Raw genomic sequence first — 19,558 nt, 5'->3', positions numbered from 1 at the left:
ATCATTGAAAATTTTCGTATCTTGAAGAAAAATTATTTTTATCGTTGACCCGGTTTTAGAATAAAATCATTTCCCTTGTGTTGTTAACCTGGAAGAGCGACACAAATTATTTGAGTTTCTATTGTTTTCCAAATAGAATAAATGGAAACAAAAATTGCTTCCAACCACTTGTCTCTGCCATTTATGAGAAAACGAAGTATATATTTCTTATAAATAGGTAGTTATTCGTAATTGGGACTGTTTGTTCTAGTTCAACCCTGATCGTGCTGACGTATGATCAAACACATTCACATCGTGATTATCCCATGCATTTAAGCCTTTGTAGGACAACATTATGTAATGTAAGCTTCTTTTATCAATAGTATAAGATTTGAGGGAGATCTGAATGTTCATTTGTCGCAAGTTCAGCGATTGCTGAACTTGGAAATCTCACACCTTGTCACGCAATGAGAAAAATATGTTACCATTACAAAAAAAAAAGATTAAATAAATAAAAATAGAAAAAATGCTACAGGGTTTATAGACAAAAGTAAACGGCCGATATTTTATAAGTGTTTTTGGTCGCCTCAAAATTTGTTAAAGGCAAAATTCTAGTATTTCCAGTTGTTATATAATTGAGGGCGTGTGCATGCTGCCTTTTGTCTTTTATGAAATGTTGTGTTGATGACAACACTGATGACGATGATGATGATCGTATTTTTTCTTCACTACAAAACCTTGTAAAACAATTTAGCCATAAGAAAAGAGAAGATGGATTTAATATGGATTTGTGGAGCCTAGTAACTGTTTAAAGGATCGTGAGTTCGATGGAAGTTCACATCCATAGAACTTGAGAAAGATTTGGTTGCTACTTCTAGAAGGTTGAGAAACCACATAAGATTTTCTTGTGTGCTGTTCTCGTGGGGACAAACATTCACGACTTCCGTTGTGTCTAGCAATCGAGGAACAAGATCCGAGCAGTATATAAATCAAAGTATAGAGTATTATAGATCTGATCTTATCAATTGGTTTCCCGCCGGATAAACGAACGATTATCGAATAAACACGCTCTTCAGAGACTGTAAATATATATATATATATATATATATATATATATATATATATATATATATATATATATATGAAGTGTTGAAAATGCACTGGGTTTCGTTTAGATTTTTTTGTTTTAAAGATTTAACTGGTTTCAGACAGACGTAGAGTGCGGCATAGTTCCACGTCTTTCTATCTCTACTTTTAAAAATCAGAGAAATCTGTGAAACCGGTTACGCCTTTAAAATTTTTTTAAATAGAAAAAATCTAAACGAATCTCAGTGCACATTAAACTTCGTTTATATATATTCTCTACTCGTGTGGAACAAAATAACTTTGTCTATATATATATATATATATATATATATATATATATTCTTTTATTTGTTTCAGTCATTTGACTGCGGCCATGCTGGAGCACCGCCTTTAGTCGAAGAAATCGACCCCAGGACTTATTCTTTGTAAGCCTGAACTTATTTTATCGGAATCAACAAAGGGGATTGTCTCTTTTTGGTTATCGATTGCCGATGTCAACAATGGGGGTTGTGTCTCTTTGTCTATTGATCACCCGTGGGTTTCAATAGGCTAGCAGGAATTTCCTAAAATGTAAACGCGGTCCGAAGACCTCCGTTCTGAAATTCAGGATGTTTCCTGGGTCGAGGGAGTCCTTTAGAATCCTCACCCGTTCCGCTATGCATAATTCAAAGTGGTTGATTCCGTTAATGTAGGGACCTGGATTCTCCATGATGTATATGGAATCCTTTCGTCTATTAGCTGCCATACATGGCTGGCTAATGACGTGACGAATCTCCTTTCCGGTATCCTGACGGAGGATCTGTGGTTGGAGAGGCGTCGTTTGAACGAGTTCCCGGAACAGCCGATGCATCTCCGTAGTCGCTTGTTGGCGGTGGTGCATCTGTTGGTGTTGGCGTCACTGTCGCCGCTGTTGCTGGGACTGGCGCTGTTGCTGCTGGCGTTGCTGGTGCTGACGCTGCTGGTGCTGGAATCACTGGAGGTGGCGATGGTGTTGGTCCCGCCACTGCCGATGTTGGCAAAGGTGCCGTTGTTATGGCTATCACCATTGATGGAGGCGCTATCATTGCAGTTGTAGATATCATTGATGTTTCTGCTGTTATTTCCGTTAGGGATACTGACGTCGCTGTTATTGCTGTTATTGCTGGCGATGGTACTGCCTCTGCTGCTATTGGAACTGTCGGGCCTGCTGCTGTAGACGTAGCCGTTAGGTAAGCTGCTGTTGTCGTTAGGGGTACTGCCATTGCTGTCATTAATGTTGTCGCTGGCGATGGTGCTGTTGGTTCTGTTTGCGTTTCTGCTGTTGCTAGTATTGGTACTGACGTCCCTGCTAGTGTGGTCGCCGTTAGAGGAGCTGCTGATATTGCTGTTGCTGTTAGGGTCGGCCAATACCTCAGCTTTACAGACAACTCCCTTGGTTTCGCAGTGGCCCTTCACTGGGCATCTGTTGCGGTCCCTGCATCAACATCCTGCCTCCGCTCGTGGTGTAGAGGTGCTAACTAGAATGCTCTTAATATTGGGGGCATAGCTAAAAGAGACCTGGAGGTTGTGCCTGTTGAAAATGAGTCCGTAGCTATGTGAACTAGTGAAATGTTTATTAACTTAAGGAATATCCTACCTACAGACGTTATGTTAGAAGTGGTGGTGGTGGGGGGAACCAAATGATATTTCTGTGGTACTTACTTCTACGGATGTTGGGGCCTGGCATGTAGGAGATGCGGTCCCTAAATCTGCTAGCACCTAAGGTCTCGTTATAATAGGGGCTGCTGCATCAAAAATCTCTTGGCTGGAGTAAAGGTTCGTGATCCTCTTACTAACACTCTTCACCGGGTTTTTAAACACGATGGGTGGGTAACAGGAGGCTGCATTGTTGTACTGTGGCCTCTCATTTAGCTTGCGGTAGGACCTGTGTGTACCGGAGCCCAAGTCGAGCGATCTTAGAAGTCTGCGGTGGTGAGGTTGGTCTCGATGGTGATTTTTAATCCCATGGAGGTAAGTGTGCTAATTAGATCTTTCCTAAGCCTGTCTAGTGTGTGACCGTTTGCTCCTCAAGCGATGGCCAAGGCGTTGTCTCTGTAGAGACCAAAGACGACAGAGGGGAACTTTTTCTTAAGAGTATCAAGGATATACATCAGCGCTGTCATAGGGCCCCATCGCTACATCAAAGGAGCCCACGAGGTCGGATTGCTTGACCTAGGCCAAACCCTTATTGAACAACACTGTTTTCCTGGCGTGCAATATATATATATATATATATATATATATATATATATATACGACAGGCTTCTTTCAGTTTCCGTCTACCAGATCCACTCACAAGGCTTAAGTCGGCCCAAAGCTATGGCCAAGGTGTCAGGCAGTGGGACTGAACCCGGAACTATGTGGTTGGGAAGCAAGCTTCTTACCACACAGCCACGTCAGATGTATTCGGTCAGTGAAGTTGAATGGGCCAATTTAGGGTTTCTGAATGAGTGGACAAGTGTATAAAAGCGCCTTTTGAAATTGTTAGGCCTAGTAGCTGCACTCGTAATTACTTGACACTTGCATACGATATTTTTAGCAAGACATTCTCCGTTTCATTGACAACTGTAGGTGGAGTTGGGTGTATGCTTTCTGCAAGTTCTTTTTCTTCACGGTTGGGTGCACTTCCTGTCACGTACAACTTTACAACATGGATTCAGTACATTTTATCGTGTCACCGACACTAGAAAAGTAATCTGCGACATGATTAAAGAATCCTATTCATTTCATATCGGATTTTTCTCATTCTAAATGACTGCTCTTTTTCACATATTACCTGTGCTGTGACTTTTGGAATCTATATTTCGGTGCTTTTTTCCCTTCTTCATGTTGACATTTGTTTTCATATGTAGGTCGTCCTTTTGCCACCAATCATTTCACAGTCTGAGCTGAGAACGTTTTGTCGTGCTACCAGCACTAGAGATATTGTCTCTCACGGATATAAAGTCCCCTCTACTCTCAGGTTGTCAGGTAGACATACACGCATACATACATACATACGTACATGATGGTCGCTTACTCGTTGTCGAGTATGGCCATCGATTGAAGCAGTTTAGAATCGGTCTCATGTGTCAGCAACACGGGTGTGACTTTTCAGGCCTGCAAGTGACACTCTTTGGCACAAATATTACATACATGACTGCCAACAACAACAGGAACCACTTGTTGGTCGTCATGCACTTTCATGTGTCGTTTCAAGCCTCCCAGTGATAGACAAACCTTCCCGCATTCATAGCCTGTTGTTGTGCTGTGTATAGCGCAATCCAAGTGAATTTTTTGTACATGGTTTCTTTTGTGACTCTGAGACAGACTTTTTCACAGTCATCGCATGTCTGCTCATTCTGGTTACCCACATTTCCTGGAAATATTACGTCCGCACTCTTTCTAACATCTCTCTTCAACTTTCGTTATTTCTTTGAGCTATTTCAACGTTCTTACTCCTGACATGTATCGCTTTCCTCCATCTTGCCAGTTCATTTGAAGTCATTTTCCGAGATACTAGCTTTCTGCAATGATTTCATCCAATTTTAAAACCTTAGCTTGGTGGACGCCTTCCACTCCTTAGGTCACTACGCTTCGGAGTTCTGCAGTCTTCCATTCTCATAAAGTGACTCACCCATCGGAGTAGGTTCTGCAAAATGATTCACTCAATACTTCAACAATGATCTATCCAACAAACAACATGATGAATAAGTCATATATATATATATATATATGTGTGTGTGTGTGTGTGTGTGTGTGTGTGTGTGTGTGTATGAAAGCTCTTCAGTAAAAATAACGCTACTTCTATAACGGTTATGAACAGATAAATCCTGATACGAAGGCGCAAAACGTTCTTCCTTTACATTAGTGTAATATCTTTATCATTTCCTTTCTCAACTGCATGCGTGAACTAAGGTCTTAGTTGCAGATGCCAGGGAGACTAATATCCTTTAACTAGAATACACAGGAGCACAGTGGCAATCAGTTTGTCATCTTCGTATCAAATTAACATGCGCATATTATTATTCTTAGATGTCAACAATTGTAGACGACTCGGAGGGCGGAGTCCGACATTAAGAAATCACGTTGGTTTTGTGGAAGCTGTGGAAACGGTTGATTGGTGTTTTGGTTAGCATGTGTGTCACTCTCCATATTAAAACCAAGTCACCATTTGAAGTTTTCAATGAATTCATTTACTTCAATACATACGGAGATGAATTACTGAGAGTATTAAGCTAATTGCCAGGAGTGCGTCTAGAAACGTATATTTGGCTAGAAGTGTGAATGCATGCTGCCTAGAAATGAGATCCTTTTTCTGCGTTCATCTGTCCCCCTTTGAACTTATAATGGAAGGAATGTTTTTATGATACTTTTGGGGTATCTTTTTCTTCCATTATAATTATTCTGTTGATTCAAGGAACTGGAAATACGAAGAAAGAAGTTCTCAGGTGGAGTAAATTCGATAACCGTTTATTCACAGATGCTTCGTACAAGGGGTTTGCTTTCAGTAACCATCTTCACAGCAGTGCGTAGTTAACCTTCTCTCCAATACACTTGAGGTTCAATAACCTCTGGATATAATGCATGTGATATCACAGCGGGACAAAAGTCCGCTGTGAGCTCCTGGCTTTGAAGTCCTGCTCGGCGTCAGCGTGAGAAGAATGAGAGGGAAAATGTTGTTGTCTTTTCCTTAAATAATGTTGTAGGCGAGATCTCGTTTTTGTCTCGCGTCTGGCAATGGTTGCAGGCGAGATCTCACTGTTTCAAAATGGCGCTGGCTTCTTTGTATCTCGCAGCAGGGGCTTCCCCCTGAGAACGCCAGTGCGAAAATAGAGAATAATTGGAGCAAGCACAAGAAAAGAGTAAAGATGGTAACCGATCGCAAATAACAAGATATGGTACAAAAATGTGACAAGTCAAAAAGAAAAATAATTGCAAGAAATATAAATCGGCATGTACATTGAACATTTGATAAAATGTTCAATGGCAGAGTATTGGAATTGTTCAGTAACACAAGAAAGCAATTGTCTGTCACAGGAAACACAAAAGAGATTGTCAAATATAAATAGTTTTGGTAAGTTTTTGGTGTTTGTTCATCAATATCAAGCAGCGTAAGGAATGGCTTAGTCCCGGTAAACCAGCGACACCGCGCGTGAAACAAGATCTTCACCCGCGTAAAACGATGTTGTGCGTATGGTGGGACTGGGAAGGGATTATCTATTACGAATTGCTTGAACGGAGCCAAACGGTCAACTCGGAACTCTATGTTCAACAGATGGAACGAGTCAACACGGCTATTCAAGAGAAAATACCTAATCGGCAGCATGGAGTTCTTCTGCTGCACGACAACGCCCGCTCTCATATCACCAACATGACAATGGAAGCCATGCAAACGCATGGCTGGGAAGTGCTGCTACACCCGCCGTACTCTCCTGATTTGGCATCAACGGATTTCCACCTCTTTCGATCTCTTTCAAATGCTATGCGCAGAGTTTCGTTCAATACCGATTCAGAATTGAGAGCTTGGTTGGATCAATTTTTCGAGTCAAAATCGGGTGATTTCTACCAAAGAGGCATTGAAAATCTTGTTGAACGTTTGGAAGAAGTTGTAAACAACAAGGGTGAACACATTATTGATTAATTAGTTATTTTTTTTATTAAACCTTTAAAGAAATTTAAATTTTAAAAAAACAGCGGGAACTTAGTTGCCAACCCAATAGAATGGATCTCGCCGAGAAACTGCGCAAATGTCTAGAAGTACAATAATCAGTCACTGCCTTCAACACTCTGTGATGAGTTGGGCGCCAAAAACGGTTTTTATAAGAGACAAGAAGTCAAATTTTACAACATTCGAGAAAACCATGTCACGCCACAGCCTCGCGCTGATTAGTCGATTTATAGACCGATCACGTGAAACTGTCGTAGCTCACTCGTGGTGTCTGACTGAGTGTCAAACAGTTAGATTCGAATCCCTGCAACAAGTAATCCCCTCCCAGTTCTTAACGTAAAAGACAGAAGAACGAAATAATAAAACAGAATTCACATGGAAATATAATATGCCAACACAAACGCAAAAATAAAGAAAAAGAAAAACGCATTAAATACAGAATAAATGCCGAAAGAATGTATATGTAAATATTGATGATTTCGTAAGATATGCTTTTGCTGCAGAAAGTTTCAGATCCTTTGACATTACGTATATCCACAGTAAACAGTGAAATATAATCAAAGTGTTTGCTGTCTCTTGGGAAGTATTTATCCTTCTTGGATTATAAAGCGTAGGTTAATGAGTGAAGATCAGCATACACGGTGAAGGTTCTTCCTTTCAAGAAATGGCGTAAGTGCTTTACTGAGAAATAAACTGCTGTTTTCCCGCATTTGAGCAGGTAATTTGAAAGAACATAATTCAGTGCATTTGTGTGCATTAGTATTAAAACGGTTGCAACACGAACAAAATGTCGTGTCTCCCACGAGGACTGAATAAACGATTTCTTGAAATCCTTCGGTCACAAGAATTCGAGCGCGCGAAATCGAGCGAATTGCCATTGCGCGAGTCTGTCTGTCAGAGCCTAAATTTTGTATTCAGTCGCTTACGAAATAATGCCGGTTTAGAGGAAATAGAAGTGTCGAAGGTAGGAGGATAAGTATCTGTATTAGAAGTATTTGAAGAGGAAATAGCCATTGAAGTTGTCATATTTAAGCGCCAATTACTTGGAATCGCGAGGGGATTTACTTGTCACTTGTGTTGCGGGAAGTGTATTGTTGCTAGATCTTTCTTGTTGGGAAAAATTGCGTACTGTCTGACCGAGTATCTAGCGGATTGTGTTCGAATCCCCGCTACAATAGTGGTGTTCTTATTCTAAAACCTGGCTATAAACAACACACACACATACATATTTACATGTGTGTGTGTGTATAATCTGCAGTCAGTCGACGTGACTATGGCTGTTTATGGCTTTGGCAAGACTTGATCAGCTTTCTCTATACTGATGATGAATTCCTTCCCACTTCATATTCCTTTTGGCAGTATCTTTGAATTTCAGGCTAGGTCTTCCACGATTTCTTTTCCTTTTGCATAGTTAGGTGTAAAGGAGTTGCCTGGAGAGTTTGCTATTGTCCATCCTGTGTACGTGACCCAGCCAACGTGAATTTCATTCAATAGCAGGCAGACCAACACACCGTAGGATCTCTTCATTCATGATCTTATCAAAGAGAGTGATATTCATAATTTGTCGCAGATGTCTCACCATATATATTAACTTGTCTACTTGAGCTTTATAGACAGTCCAAGTTTCAGCACCATAGAGTAGCGAAGAAAACACCATACCTTACATGCCTATTTTTCCACAGCCTGCCAAACGAAGCACTTGCTCTGCTCATTTTGTATGTGATTTCCTAGTCGAGTCGTGCGTTATTTAAGATGGTACTGCCTAGGTATCTGAATGCTTTGCACTGGGCCAGCCTCCCATGTCTAATAGTGATGTTTTCTTCTGTTACAAAGGCAGGTAGGTTCCCCACAGTTTGGTGAAGACATTCGGTTTTCTGATGTTAGTTTTTAATCTGGATTGTTCTGCAGCTCTGACAAAGTTATCTACCAGTTTCTGCACATCTTTAGCGCTGTGGGCATACATCTCTCTCTCACTGGGGTCTTTGTAGTGCGCGTCTTTGCTTTATACTGTCTATCATGCATTCCTACACAAACGTGCCTCTCCGCTCACGTGCACAATTTGTTTCTTCATAACTTCAAGAAAAATGGATATCTTTTAATGAAATTTTCGACAAGCATCTTTCATATGCCGTAGATTTTTTTCTCCACATTAAATTTCAATATATTCGTAATCTACACCATCTGAAAGGTATTTATAATGTATTTCATAAAAAAAAAAAATTACCCATTTTTCTGAAAGTTATGAGGATGCAAAACCGACTCACGTGAATTTTCCAAAACTCTTCTCCTCCATCACATTGGAAACTATTTTCCACAAGAAATCAGGATATAATCGGAATCAACACTATCTAAAGCGTATTTGTAGGAAATTTCATTAAAAAATATCGATTTTTCTGCAAGTTATAAGGAAACAAAGTCGGGGTGCATATGTGTTTGTATGCCCCTCCAACATCACAAGTATGTGTGTATATATATATATCGTTTGTAAAAACCATAAATCCGAAAGAACACACTCTAAAATATATAGAGCAGTATATATTTTTAAGAGGTCATGGGCCAACAGGTTTTGGGGATCTGACGATACGCCATAAAGCTAAACCCTTTATGAACGGGAAACCTATGGTAAACCATTTTTAATATGTATATAGGTAAATGATAGGATTGCTTCAATATTTCAGGGGTAGTCTGAAGTATCTAACCAACCAGGGGATAGTTAAATCCAAAGGCACTCCTGGAGATTACTTGTGTGGGTACCGTCTTCGTTAGAAGGTATCCAGAGGCAGGTAATTTATTGTTTAAACCGCAGTTTATAATTATAATTATATATATATATATATATATATATATATATATATATATATATATATATATATATATATACCGGAGTAAGCACATAAATGTGAAACAAGGTGGCAAAAAGAGTACTCAAATACCGGAGGTAGAGTAATATGCTTTATTTAAAAGCAGCAGAAATATAACTCTGAGTAACAGCTTTTTGTTATATTTCTGCTGCTTTTAAATAAAGTATATATATATATTTCTAATATAGGATAAAATCCCCCCCCCCCAAATTTCATCAAAGTGGCCAGCATATTAAAATACCTTTAAAGGTGAAAATTATATATATATATATATATATATATATATGGCTGTGCACCCACAAGCACAACTGACTCGATCAAAATAAAATATTAATCTCAAAGAAAGGCATCGAGTACTATTTCTTCCGACAGTCAACACTAAACGATATATTTATGCTTTTGTATGCGCGTGTAAACGTTCGTATACAGTAAATGTTAAAATGAAATTGAAACCAACCAAATAAAAAGAACAAAACCGCTTAATAGCAATTAATAGTTGTTACTATAGTGAGGCATATTATCTTAACAGGAAGTTGTTGGTAGATTAACAAGTCACTTGGTTGTGAAGAAGGTGTTGAAAACTTTACCCATAATTCTCTAATGTTCCGCCTTCTCCACTCCGTGTGGCGTGGAAATGTCTAAGCGTCGTATTGACGTTGGTGATTCATCTTCGAAGCGGAATAGGTACGTTTTGTTAAAATACTATTATTTGCAAGACTAATTTTCACTTTTCTTTGTATTTTTAATGTACTTTAGCCTGTTTTGTAATCTGCAAACTTTTTCCTTGCGCTCTTAAAAAGTTACGATAAAGATGGCCGAATTTGTCGGGAAATTGTGTGGTTACAAAGTGGGGGTTCAGTTTTCAATTTTTTTTTTTGCTTCATTCTCTCTATTCTTGTATCTGTTTTCATTACCACTTCTTCAGGCTTTTCATTTTTTTCTTTGTTCTCCTCCTTAATGCAAATATACATAAATGTCTTATGCAAATGTGTGTAAAATAACACAAAGCAGTTCCCCCTTAATTTGAAGTAGTTTCTAAGGATCTCGAATTTGAGAATGTCTATCTTTCTATTTGCTTTTGTTAAGAAATTCTCACTTAGAAATCGTGTGTGTGTGTATATATATATGTATGTGTGTGTGTGTGTGTGTGTGTATAAAAGAAACTATACGAATGTATATATAAATTGTAAAAGCAGCTAATCAATATGTGTGTGTATGACATATGTAAACTGGTCAGTGTGTATATACATTATATGAGAAACTGATCAATATGTTTATATGCGTATGTATATAAGAAACTTGTAATATATGTATCTGAAAAACTGCTTATATATTTACGCACGTATGTGTTTATATATGTATCTGCCTACACAAGTGTGCCCCCGACTTTGTTTCCTCATAACTTACAGAAATTTTTTTTTTAATGAAATTCCCTACAAATACACTTCAGATGGTGTAAATTCCGATTTTATCGGAATTTGTTGTGAAAATTTTTTCCCCTAGAGTGGGGAGAGGAATTTCAGAAAATTCACACGAGTCGCTTTGTCTCCTCATGACTTTAAGAAAAATTGATATTTTTAAATGAAATTTTCTTCAAATATCTTTCAGAGTGTGTAAATTATATAAGATTTTGTAAAGAAAAATGATGAACATATACACACAAACATACATCATTATTAGTTGTCAAAATTTCAAGTTTCATTTTGTAGATATGTAATGAGCTCACCATTTTTTCTTCTTTTTAATTGATATCTATACATTCTGAAAGGTATTTGTAGAAAATATAAAAAAATATAGATTTTTCTGAAAGTTATGAGGTAACAAAGCCAACCCGGGTGAATTCTTTGAAACTCTTTTTGTGCAATTTCCCATATAATCGGAATCTACACCATCTAAAACATACTTGTAGAAAATTTAATAAAAAAAATATCCATTTTTCTGGAAGTTATGAGGAAACAAAGTCAGGGGGCACACTTATGTAGGTATGCCTATATATAATACAAATGATATCTGAGCATATGCATGTATATATATATATATATATATATATATATATGATAAAGAGAGAGAAACCATTGTGTATTCATTGTTTCTCAAAAATATCTTGTGCATTAAACAATATTTTATGAAATCCTACGATTTATTCTAACAATGTGTGATGAATAGTCTAGTCGAAATGCCTTGCCGTCAGAAATCGAGTTTTATATACATGTGTTCACTATACTTAAGAGAAAATTCTTTTTTTCGTAAAGACTAATTGCTGTATGTTTTGTAAACATAATTACATAATTTTGCCACCATAGTTTTAAGTATCACTCTATACAAGCTACTGCAATTGAGTGCTGCTCTCTCTCTTATTTCGTTTAGCTCAACTACACCATCTCATACATATGTGTGTGTGTGTGTGGGGGCACTGATATATCTATCCATCCGTTGATATCGAAGAAAAAGTTTGGCTTTAAAACTCCGAAGTTATTTCGTAAAAATCATTAAGTATAGACAGAAATTGACTTATTTTTTACTACCTCATGCCCGTTAGAAATGGGGGGAAATTGTGTCGAAGGATAAGTTTGGCTTTTATTTAATTCGAATTTTAACTACTATATATTTGCATTGGAGAAATTCATTTTGTTGGTTTATTTTTTTAAAAACAAACGGATATATTTAGTATTTTTGGATTTCCTTAACAAATGTAGCTATGGCGGATTTTAGGGATGTTACCGGCATTGCTTTAAAATGGTGTGATCGTCTAGTAATGATTCGCACGAAGAAAATAATGTGAAACCCATGTTTCATGACTCTTCCAAGTGCGTTTACGACATGCCTAGCTCTTTGTTCACCATGTACATTAAATTAATTACAGGTAACTTGTGAGATTTAATGTACTTCATATATGCATATGTGCACGCACTTCAGCTAAGTACACAAAGACGCTCTCTCCTCTTGGAAAACAAATACACACATACATGCAAAGACTGTCGTGATGAGCTCGTGTGACATTGTCATGGAACAGAATGGTTTGCGGTAGTTTGAGCATTCTTCTGTGAGATTACAAATGTTTCATTGGGTAGGTAGGGAGATCGTGTGTTTGTATATATATATAATCCTGTCGATAGTTCAGATATGGGCTTGTTAGTTGTTTTTTTTATTATTAGAATGCTATTACATCATAATGAACTTCCCTTTGTTATGTTGTTACTTTGCCTCAATTGTAATAATTCACGTTTTCTCACGCATGTACAAACATATATCCTTTTGTCTCTTGTTTCTTCCTCTCAACATCATTGTAGATTTTCTTTAAGACGTGTTATTGTGAGAAAGCTTGCTATTTTCAAACTACAACTTGAGTGCATACACTTCTCCGTGTTGTATATGTACATGCACTCCTTATGTCGAAAGTCATGTATTTGTGTATGTATGTATATGTGTGTGTATGTATGTATGTATGTATATCATCATCATCATCAGTTAACGTTCGCTTTCCATGCTGGCGTGAGTTTGAACGGTTTAGCAGGAGCTAACACTTATAGATGACATTTATCCAGCATGCCATATAGTGGGATTGAAATTGGGACTTCATAATTGTAAAGTGCACTTAACCATTTAGCCATTCTGCATCTACAAATTTGTGTGTGCAAGAATATAAATACAAAACGTACCTTGAGGATATGTCCTGACAACTCTTACCACCATCCTCTTTCCTTTTCTGGCTGGAGTAGCCCTGTAGCTCCCCTACAGTAAGACACCTTTTCTTACCTTTTTATCATACTCTTGCCTCTCAACGTCTGACATAAGCCAACTCCCTCAGGATTACATTCCCTCAATCAAGGAGTCTTGTCTTGCAGGCTACTCTGTGATCTCGGTAGAGCTGGCAGCATGAAAAAGTACCCAATACACTCTGTAAAGTGATTGGTATTAGGAAAGGCATCCAGCCATAGAAACGATGGCAAAACAGACACTGGAGCTCACCACAATCCTCTGACCTGGATTTTGTCAAATCATCCAACTTATGCCAGCTTGGAATTCAGGTACTAAATGATGAGAAACCATATGATGGGGATTCAGCTTTTGGGTTAATATTTTAGTAGCTTGTCTGTTTATGTAAAAATGTTTTAAAAATTTTTTTATAAACATCTAAATGTATGAAAAGTGTGCTGATTAAAATCAAAGTTTGCTTTGTCTATAACAAAATGACTTTAGTTAAGTTTGAATCTTAACTATTTGATCAATAGTCCCTATTTTTTTTTATGTAACTTAGATATGTCAATATATATATAATCAAAATAAGCCACAAGGATATCCAGAGGTAAAGCAGTATGATCGTTTCAAGCAACTCCATTTAATTGAACAATGCAATCATTACATCAATTTAAATGCAGAGCAATCCTCAGCTGCATAAAGACAGAATTAAATTAAAACAGATGGACATATTAGTATAATTTTACCTAAAACCTCAACCTAAGTACCTAATTCATCTGAATCTATCTATCTATCTATATATATATATATATATATATATATATATATATATATATACTTGTGGCTCCTCTGGGTATATGAAGAGGAAAAGAGTTTTACTGAAAAGTCTTAGGTGATGTGAAACTGGTTGGTGGTAGTAAGGATGTCAAGGTGGATATTTAATACAATATTTATTCAGAGATTACTGAATATAAGAAAGAAAAAGCACTTTGCAGACATGTCAAAGCCACAATAATGCTTGTTTAGCCTTAGGTCAGCTGTGGGGATCCCTTTTTTTTTTGAAGGGTATGTGGAACTATTTTATCTGTGATTTTGGAGATTTGGTCTCTATTTCTAACCTCTCTCAAACAGGTGTATGTGTGTTTATTAATTACTTTGGTCAGTTACTTTGATCACACAACCATCAATATAAGATTGTGTTATTGATTTGAAGTTCAGGGGTTTGATTTGTATTGTTGCTGTTTGTGCATTTAACTGTTTTATACTTTCTTATGAGAAAACACTCTAATCTCTCTATTTTTAAAATAAGTTAGAATTTGAGAGGATTTAGTAAAATAATTTTTTTTGTCATTGTATTAAATTGGTATGAAGAATATAAGTTACAAAGAAATTCATGTACACAAATGTAATAGAACTTTTTAACCTACAAAAATTCTGGATTATCATTTACGTAATAATGAGATTTTAATTAAGACTTTTAAGTGTGTAATTTTTAAGGCAAGTGTAATGGTAATAAGTCAAACAGGTTGCTATCAAAAGAGTTTATTAGTCAAGCTATCTGGAAAATAGGATTCATTATTACTTCACGGTAGATTGCTTGGAATTTTAAAAATAAAGCAGCCAGTTGTTACACTGCTCTAGCAATTTATGTAAATGATTCTATTTGTATTTTTTGTCTAACCTACTACACCATGGAAATACACTTATACAAATTACCAGCTAATGAGGGAGTCTAGCTGATTGCTCCACTTGTGAGAAATAGGACTTGCCTTAGACAATGTAGTCTTACATTTCCCTCTAAATACAGAATGGAGAATATTCGTGGCTTGAATGCTTTTGTTGAGACTAAACTATAAAAAAAATCTGTTTTATAAGACAAATACAAATTTAGCTTGAATGATATGATTAATCCTTTTTAAAAAAATGCTTCTTAACAGGGCCTGTGAATATTTATTGTTCAATGATAATTTTCTTAACACACTTTTTCTATGAAATTCTGGAAATTAAAGAAATTTCTCCTTGAAGACCTAAATTTAACAACATAATGTGTATAGGTTATGTTTATATTATCTTGCAGATTTTGTATTTCCTCATCTATCTAATTTAGTACAGCCAGTGTAAACTATTTAGTGCTTAAAATTCTGTTATGGTTGAGGTTGCTGCACAGTTAATGATCTGTGTCATAAATAAAATATTTAGAAAACCAACCAAATTTTGGTAAATGTGGCATTTATATGAAAGGTTTCATAATATTGATTTTTGAATCATTTGGTTAGCTGTGGGTATATAAGTTTTGAGATACATGACTTATTTATGACTTGTTCACACCTGAAACTTCTCTTGCATTGTAACAGAAAAGATGACATTGTGAGTGACCTTGTCTCCTATAAGGATAGTGGTAGGACTTGTTTTCATAAAGGTGGTAATATTGGCTTCTGATTTTATCAATGACTACACATTGTGAACTAATGTCCAGTGGTTTCATTTATCATGATTCCAAACATCAGTTGGGAGCAGCTACTATTCTCCAGTTGCCCAAATTGAATGAAAAAAAATGTTGGTTTTGGAGACCCATAGCTAGGTTCTTTACCTCAGTGTTTGAATCAGCAGAGCTGCCATCTTTCACTAGGTTTTTCTCTCATTAAATTTTCTAGTGTGTAAATTTTCTAACTATATATGGACTATATAATATCCTTGATTTGTTTCATAGGTCTTTAGTGTTTTGCAGAAAAGATGTTCATTTTGTTGTGCTTATAATTCTTCTCTATATACAATAGCAAGTTGAGCAACCAGATGTCTTCCTATCTTAAAAAGAATGTCTGCAACTATCTTGAATAGTGTAGTATTAGTTATGCAATATCTGGAAAAAAAACAAAGCAAAGGAAAACACAAGATGATCAAAGCAGGAGCACTTTTGATCATAGCTTTATTAAATCAGGGATGGTTTGGGGCTTCATGTGCTGTAGTTTGCATGACTGACAAAAGCAGCTTCCACTCCTGTGAAAACAAGTTTTTCCTTTCCCACTTGAAAATGAAGCTCATACTCTGGCAAACAGAGTAAAATGTATAGTTATAAAAAAAAAAATGAAGAAAATTTTGATTTTATTTTAACTTTGTAGTTTGTATAATTGGAACTTGTGATCGTTTAGACAGGAATAGTTGTTTATAAATTGTATAGCAGTAGAAATGTATAAAGTTTGGTGAGTGAGACTAGTGATATAATGAAATAAAAAAAATATGGATAGTAATAAAAAAAAATGTAATAAAATTTGGATTTTATTTTTATAACATTTTTTTGGTATTACTGGAATCTGTGATCATTTAGAGAGGAATAGTTGCGTTTATAAATTGTGTAGGAAGGAATAGAATGTATAAAGGTGGGTGAGTGAGATGAGTACAGTTGTTGTTTAATTTGAATAGCTCTAATTAGTTGAAATTAGCTGAGCAGCACAGCAGTTTTCAAGGCATGAACAGATGTGGTATTTAATGTCAAGCAGTTGTCATGTAAAGTCTGTCTGCTTTGAGCTAACCTGCTTAATGTTTAATGCAGTGTGGTTAAACTGAACCTGATTTCTATAAATTAAATAAATATAGCAAGTGGCAAGATTCTTGAAGTGAGTGCTTTGTAAAAGTTCCTTAATTACATGCACAACAGATGAATATTAGGCAAAGGCTAATTGTTGCAGATATTTAGGATTTACAAATTCTTAAGTTGAGAAGATATGTATAAATACACACTCACACAATATATATATATCAAACATAAATTAAAACCAGAACACAAAGGACATCGCGGGAAATCCTTTGTGTTTTGGTTTTAATTTATGTTTGATATATTCTCTCACCTCTGCCACTATCTGGCATATACAGGTGCTTACACTTATCAAGTATTCCCTCTAAACTTACAGTATATATATATATATATATATATATATATATATATAAATAAAATATTCTTTGCAGGAAGGTTGTCTTTATTTGAATAACTTTGTATTCATGTTAAGGCATTGAATGACAAACAGAAAATATTATTGATGTCAATTCTTCTATATAAAGTGTCAGATTATAGCTTGAATTTTGATAGTTTATGTGAAAATAGCAATTATAATTTCTGCATGATTTGGAATCTCTTGAAATTTCACCAAGAGACTCAAGATGTCTAAAGTGGAATGAATATGTGTTATTTGGGATGTGCGAGAGATTAAGTTCAAAGTAATTGAGGACATCCATAAGAGATATCCACTATTTTATATAGTTGGTATGAATGAACATGTGGAGCGCTGAGGGAGAGGTTTTCATAATGCTTGTAGGGTAGATGAAGGTAGGCAGACATAATGAAATAAAGTAGATTTAAGAGTTGAGTGAACAGATGAAGTAGACATGTAAAGAATTTTTTCTCCTTTGCTAATTGAAATTACAATAGTGTACAAATTAATTTTGATATTTTTTTTTTGCTGGTCTCAGACATTGGACTGTAGCCAAAATATTTAGTCTTGCTGTAGAAACTTCCTAAGTACATTTTAAATTGCTTTTTTAGATGTATTTTTACATATATTACCCCTTTCGCTTATTTCTTTTGAAATATATTGCCTTTGTTTTAGTTAATTTTGAAAATAATGAAGTATAGAATAACTTTAATGATTTGAAACATATTAACATGAATTTTTGATATTTTTATGGAAAGCTTCAATTTAGATCACCTTGTTACAAAGAGCTGTTTCAGGTGGGTTGATATCAAAAGTGTTAAATCAATATGCTATGTAAATTTTGCACTTCATTATTAACGCTAAACTACCATCTGGGTTTTTACAAATTTCTATAAGTTCTTCATACATAGACAGAAGGATTTAACCCCTAAGCTGCTGGTTTATTAAATTGCTCTTATTCCTCCCCCTTTCTTTTTTTAATATGTACTTTTAACTCCCATCAAGTTTCTCTTTGAACATACTTGATATATGATGTTAATTTTTAAAAATCTGAACGTAGACCTTTATTGTAATGCTGATACACATATAGAGTATTGTGTTCTCTATAAACTTCATCTGTGGTTTACTTTTGATGTTCATGAATTTGATGAGTCTACCAGAACTGAATAGATGAGTGCAAATTTCTGTCAGGTAGCTAATTTAGTTTCCATTTCAGCTTAAACATTTCCCATTCCACCAAAAATTTAAATGATGGCAATGTTCCAGCATGGCACAGTCCATAATAGTAGTAAAAGAATATGAAAGCAAACTGAAAGCTATTGACTACTTAGAACTTCCTTTTGCTTTACATTAGGAGTATTTCACGTAACTTCTAAATAATTCATATGTCTCTTTCTCTCTCTCTCACACACACACACACTTGATTATCATAAGTCTTCATTAAGTCAAAGTGGGAGCTTTATATTCACTTGACCTATATGAAATAGCAGCAGATCACACCTTTCATTTGAAAAACAAAAGAAGCATTATATATTCTAGACTTAGATACAAAATTTAAAAAAAAAAAGTGAGATAGGAATAATGTGGCTGGTTTGCCTTTGCTCAGTTAGTTGGCTTGAGACTAAACAATTCTTCAATTTAAGAGGGTTTATTTCATGCACCACTAAAATAGGCAAGTATACTGATATTCAGTGTGAGCAACCACTTCTAACAAATATTAGTGGTCATTATTTGAATATACATTGCCCTGCAATGTACCTATGTGTATGAACTTATTTCCATTACCTTCTGTCATGAAATTGATTTTTTTCTTACATATAGACCCTATTGCTTGTTCTTGCAATAATGGTGTTGTAGTTCATGTTTTATATGTTTGGTGTGTCATGTGACTTAACCAATGTGATAAGTATTATTAAACATGGCTTCCAGTTTGATGCAGGGAGCTTGGGTTATGCAGAGGTAAAAAAACCATGTATGACTATGGCTTTACTCCACTGCGAGACATGCATTTTTGGGTGTGAATAAATACTTTCCAGACACATTTTAATGACAGTTGTACAGAAGTCATAGCTACACTTGATGAAATGAACAAAAATATCTTAACTCTAAAAGTAATGTATCCTTCTTCCACATCCATGTGAAAATATCTTTTGAGTAATTCATATTTTCTTTTCTTTATGAACTTGAAAGTTGACTAAACATCTTTTGAGAGGAGGAGAAATGTACGAGAATATACTAATGAAATAAAATGTACCTTAAAACAAAATTTAGATATATGATTTCTATCAAGTCTAACTGTAGTCTTACTGTAAAGAGTTTATCCAAGGAAGCTGTTGTTA

General features: G+C 35.7%; 1 protein-coding gene across 1 annotated transcript in view; it reads left to right on the top strand.

The window, feature by feature from the left end:
- The first annotated feature begins 10,193 nt into the window (after window positions 1-10,193).
- LOC106876850 (putative pre-mRNA-splicing factor ATP-dependent RNA helicase PRP1) overlaps window positions 10,194-19,558 on the top strand; it is a 49,917-nt gene continuing 40,552 nt past the window's right edge. The window contains exon 1 of the mRNA XM_014925572.3: window positions 10,194-10,278. Coding sequence (XP_014781058.1) covers window positions 10,229-10,278 — 50 coding nt within the window. The 5' untranslated portion in view covers window positions 10,194-10,228. The remainder of the gene's footprint in view (window positions 10,279-19,558) is intronic.

The sequence above is a fragment of the Octopus bimaculoides genome, chromosome 2 (genome assembly GCF_046866305.1).
Source record: "Octopus bimaculoides isolate indiv1 chromosome 2, ASM4686630v1, whole genome shotgun sequence".
Taxonomy (NCBI): Eukaryota; Metazoa; Mollusca; class Cephalopoda; order Octopoda; family Octopodidae; genus Octopus; species Octopus bimaculoides.
This window is presented reverse-complemented; position numbering and strand designations above follow the sequence as displayed.